Source organism: Otolemur garnettii, unplaced genomic scaffold (genome assembly GCF_000181295.1).
Source record: "Otolemur garnettii isolate 467f Iridium unplaced genomic scaffold, OtoGar3 scaffold00010, whole genome shotgun sequence".
Taxonomy (NCBI): Eukaryota; Metazoa; Chordata; class Mammalia; order Primates; family Galagidae; genus Otolemur; species Otolemur garnettii.
Window position 1 is genome coordinate 17,379,840 of NW_003852405.1, and position 4,934 is coordinate 17,384,773.

Genomic DNA, 4,934 nt, shown 5'->3' on the forward strand with positions numbered 1-4,934 from the left:
TTCAAAAAATACTTTCTTAAAAAAAGTAGATCCATTCAATTTTAAGTGGTATTTTGCCCCATGACCAACATTTTCTCATTCATTTAGTGTTCATAAAAGGCATAATAAATACCTCTAGAAGAGGAAATTATCTTTTTTGCTTACAAAATTGTTAGACTACCAGCACCAGGGTGAGTTGCCCCAAAGTATACATAGCTGATAGCTCTAAGAATCAGTAAACTATATCCTTTTGACTTATTTAATCCCTATTATATCCATTAATTTTAATTAATTAAAATTAAAACTGCTCATTTTTCTGTACACAGCAGTGAAAAGTAGTTAGGGAAACTAAAGATCTGATTCTTCTTAGGGTAGTGTTAATTTACAGATTATGTTGTTACTACAAAGAATATCCCTGGCATTTTAAGTAATCTTAATCTGTATTTTAGAATCTGCCACCAAAGCAAATATCAAAATTTTAAAATAAATTATTCACCCTGCTCTGGTCTCTACACATATAGCCATTACACAGAACTCTTTTTTACTCCACCTCACAATGCACAAAAGTAAATATTAAATGAGGAACCATAATTACAAGCTCATATCTTTAAAAAATGGATGCAACAAAGCTTCTTCGGCTGTTATTCTTGAAGCTGGATTTAGATCTAGAAGTTTATCAAGCAAGTCATAAGCTTCATCAGGTACCTCATCCCAGCCTTCTAAATTGGTGGTATACTCATCAAAACGACCCCCACAGCCATTACTGTCCCTGTTATACAATGAACTCCCTGAGTGTTGTTTTTGAAGTGTTTGGATGAGGGGAGAAGCTTTATGGTCAGTCTTCTCTGAAAAAGTTGGATGATGAGAAGCAGACCTTTGTGTATCACTTGTTAATTTGGAAGTGTTGGAATCTATACCCCTGAGCCTCTCACAGAGTTTTCTCAAATCTTGTGCTGGAACTTCTTTGCTACATAATATTGATTTGCCTGAAAGAAAAAAAAAAGTACATTTTATTATATTATTGAACTATATTAGGAGCCTCTCTCATGAGAAACATACAAGTCCAACCATGTGTTTTGTGGATATTTAAGCGTATATACATATTGGGTATGAGATAGAGTATGACACGCTATCTTTAAGTTGTCTGTGTTACCCAAGTTGAAAGCCAAACAATAAAGTGGGAGATAGTAAGTAGAAAGCAGTGCTGTGCTGTACCAGGCACTCACTTGACTCTGCCAGCTTCCTTTACCTTTCTATAATCTTTAACTACCTGCAGTGTTATTCCTTAATGTACTCTATAGTCATGAAATAATTAACAATATACGTGGTAGCATGTCATGAAGCTATATGATATGCCTACATTATTTATTTATTTATTTATTTATTTTTAAAGACAGAGTCCCAAGCTGTTGCCCTCGGTAGAACACGGTGGTGTCACAGCTCACAGCAACCTCAAACTCAAGCTCAAGTGATCCTCTTGCCTCAGTTTTTCTATTTTTATAGAGATGGGGTCTCACTTTTGCTCAGGTTCGAACTCATGAGGTCAAACAATCCTCCCACCTCAGCCTCCCAGAATGCTTGGATTACAGGTGTAAGCCAGGTCTGCCTACATTATTATTTTGATGATCAAAGAAGAGGGCTCATTTAAAATAGGGAAAGTAATTTTAACTAACACATAGGATTGAATATATTTTGTTACAGACTACTGTGTGTCAGGAATTGGTTTTAGCTCAAAGTTTTTCTTTTTAATTTATTCAACACATAGTTAATGACAATCCACGATGGTTAAGGAAAGGAAGCAGGTTACAGACAAGCGAAGTGAAGGTTCTCTCACTGCTAATCTCAGCCAAGTCTTTTCTGTAGATTATAAAGGGGAATACTAGTTTGTTGAAATTTTGAGTCTTCTGTACTCAGTCCAAAGTTATAGTAAGATCTGACTAAAATAACTAAAGAGATCATACTAATAAAACTGAAGTAAGTGCTATATAGCATTACTTTTTTATTATGATAATTATTATAATGATAAACCTCTGAAAGCTCTTGCCTGCTGTCATGGCACTTGCTCTGGAGTATTTTTATTGTTGGAAGCTATACTTCCATTGTTGGTTCTGACTATAACTTTAACTACCAACAGGGATTCAAGCTATACAACAAAACATTCTGGTGCTGGCTGATAAACTTCATGTTCATAAGCTTCTCACAAAATTATTCAATAGTAGATAAAAGTTTTCTCAGTTAGTTATGAATAAACATATTCATGTTATATTTATTCTTATGTAAGAATGCCATTTCCAAAATACCAATCTTGCTTTCCATTCTTGGCCACTTTTCCTTTGTATGTATTATATCACCCTATTATCCTCAAATAAATTTTTTTTATGCCTAGGTACAACATAAAGTACAATTGTAAATTGATTTTGCTGTAGAAAAGTATTTTGGATGAGGACTTTACCACTAAGTTTTTCTTGTGGATTAGACCACAATACTGGTGCTTAAGCAAGGGACAGTTATTTTTGTTCTTAACCACCAGTAGTTCTTCGTTAAAATCAATTGTTTGTTTCAAACTAACAATCCTGGAGCCTTCCTAATTATCATGTTTTCCTGAATCTCATTCTCCAGAAATGAGAAGGATAGGGCAGGCATATGCATTTCTTAAATAAATGTTCTCAGACAATTCTGATATGTACCCCTGGTTAGGACCCACTGATCCTGGGGCTGAGCACAGGTAGCCAGTTATTTGTGAGGTAGGCTGAGTGAAGCTTTGCCCATAGGGGTATTTCTTATCGTGTGATAGTAAGCTGACTCAATCACACTCACTCTTTAGAAAGTATTACCCATCACTGAGCTTGGAAAATAAACACAAGTAGGCACTTGAGCTCAGGTTGTTGGTCAGAGTGAGGTTGAGGTAATTCTCAAGTGCCCTGTGAAATATACTACTTATCCCAGACTTAAAGAAGAATTTGGGCTTGGCGCCTGTGGCTCAAATGGCTAAGGCACCAGCCACATACACCTAAGGTGGTAGGTTCGAATCCAGCCCGGCCACCAAACAACAATGATGGCTGCAACCAAAAAATAGCTGGGTGTTGTGGTGGGCGCCTATGGTCCCAGCTACTTGGGAGGCGGAGGCAGGAGACTTGTTTAAGCCCAGGAGTTGGAGGTTGCTGTGAGCTGTGATGCCACAGCACTCTGTACCCGGGGGAATAGCGTGAGGCTCTGTCTCAAAAAAAAAAAAAAGAAGAATTTGCGTGGCTGAGATCACTTTCCATGTCCAACATACGCTTACAAAAACACTCCATCAGTTTAGGTGTTCTGTTCATTTTATTTCTACCTTAACGCTATGGAATCTGACGACTACACACATTTCTATTCTCCCGCCTATTGTAGCCCTTACTACACTGCATTATAATTAACTGTTCACTTGTTAGTATAGACTAAGCTCATTTCAGGCAAGGACATTCTGGAGTACCAAGAAGTAGTGTACCTGATGTTTAATATAAAATAAAAAATTAAAACATATTATTAAAAATATTTGTTGGCTCGGTGCCTGTAGCTCCAGCAGCTAAGGCGCCAGCCACATATACCAGAGCTGGTGGGTTTGAATGCAGCCCAGGCCTGCCAAACAGCAATCAAAAAAAAAAAAAAAAAATGGCCAGGCGTTGTGGTGGGTGCCTGTGGTCCCAGCTACTTGGGAGGCTGAGGCAAGAGAATTGCTTAAGCCCAGAAGTTGGAGGTTGCTATGAACTATGATGCCACAGCACTCTACCCAGGGTGACAGCTTGAGGCTCTGTCTCAAAAAAAGAAAAAGAAAAAGAAAAATATTTGTTATAAAAGCCAAACCACAACAAAAGGAATTTTACTCTTTATTCTTTGAAGATTATACAGCTAAACTTTAAATACTGAAGCAGTATAGTACTTTGTACTTAATAAAATTAAGTGATTACATGTATAGAGAAGAGATAATGATAAATTTTCTACCTAAGATTAGAGAACTTTATGAACCCTGAATATGTTTATTTATAAAGAGATTTTAATAATAATTTATTGAGTGATCTGTCGGAGATAATCAAAGTCATTTGTTTTGTTATATAAAACTGCTTACCAAAAGTTTTAGCAGCTTGGATAGTTTCCCTGGATCCTCGAATTGTCATAATTTGAGCCAAAGCAGTTAAATCATCACTTGCTTTATAAAATGGATATCGTCCACTAAGCAAACTAAGAAATATGACACCTGCTGACCACATGTCAATTGCTGCAACAGAAGACAAATTTTAAAAATAAATTTCAAACCTATGATTTTATCATTTCAATCAATAGCTCTCAACCTTTATTATGCATTAGAATCATCCTAAGAGCCTTAAAAAATGTAACTGCCAGGCTCAATCTCTCAGAGATTCTGACTGAATAGTTCTGGAGTAGGGCTCAGGACTGGTATTTTAAAAGTTCCTTAGGTGATTTCAACAAGGATTGAAACTTCTTCATTGAACATCCTCCCTACAAAATATGCTGTTTTCTCAAACAACATGTTGGTAAAATTTAAAGGACATTTCATTATAAGAAATCAGTAAATGAATGAACAAAGAAATAAAAAGTAAGATCAAAAGAAGTCTAAAAATAATAATGTGGGAAAAAAACTGACGCTCCTCAAGAATTACATATCATAGTAGTGAAAGTGTTTTCATTTTAGTGAAAGTTAATGAACATCAGCAGCACTTCTTCAGCTAAATGCTAACATTAGCTATTGTTTTAAAAACCTCACTCTGGGAGGGTGAGGCAGGAGCACTGCTTTCAGCTCAGGAGTTTGAGACCAGTTTGAGCAACAGCAAGACCCTGATTGGAAAAATTTCTGGCCAGGCATTGTGGCAGGTGCCTGTAATCCCAGCTACTTGGGAGGCTAAGGCAGGAAGATTGCTTGAACCCAGAAGTTTGACCTCAAGGCACTCTAGTTTGGTCAACAG

General features: G+C 36.6%; 1 protein-coding gene across 2 annotated transcripts in view; it reads right to left on the reverse strand.

Moving 5' to 3' along the window:
* Positions 1-499: 499 nt before the first annotated feature.
* The window catches only part of CDC7 (cell division cycle 7), a 24,301-nt gene continuing 19,866 nt past the window's right edge, over positions 500-4,934 (reverse strand). For both annotated transcript variants that reach the window (XM_003784165.2, XM_003784164.3), the window contains 2 exons: positions 4,079-4,228; positions 500-965 (listed from right to left, as the gene is read on the reverse strand). In XM_003784165.2, the coding sequence (XP_003784213.1) occupies positions 571-965; positions 4,079-4,228 (545 nt within the window). In that variant the 3' untranslated portion in view covers positions 500-570. The remainder of the gene's footprint in view (positions 966-4,078; positions 4,229-4,934) is intronic.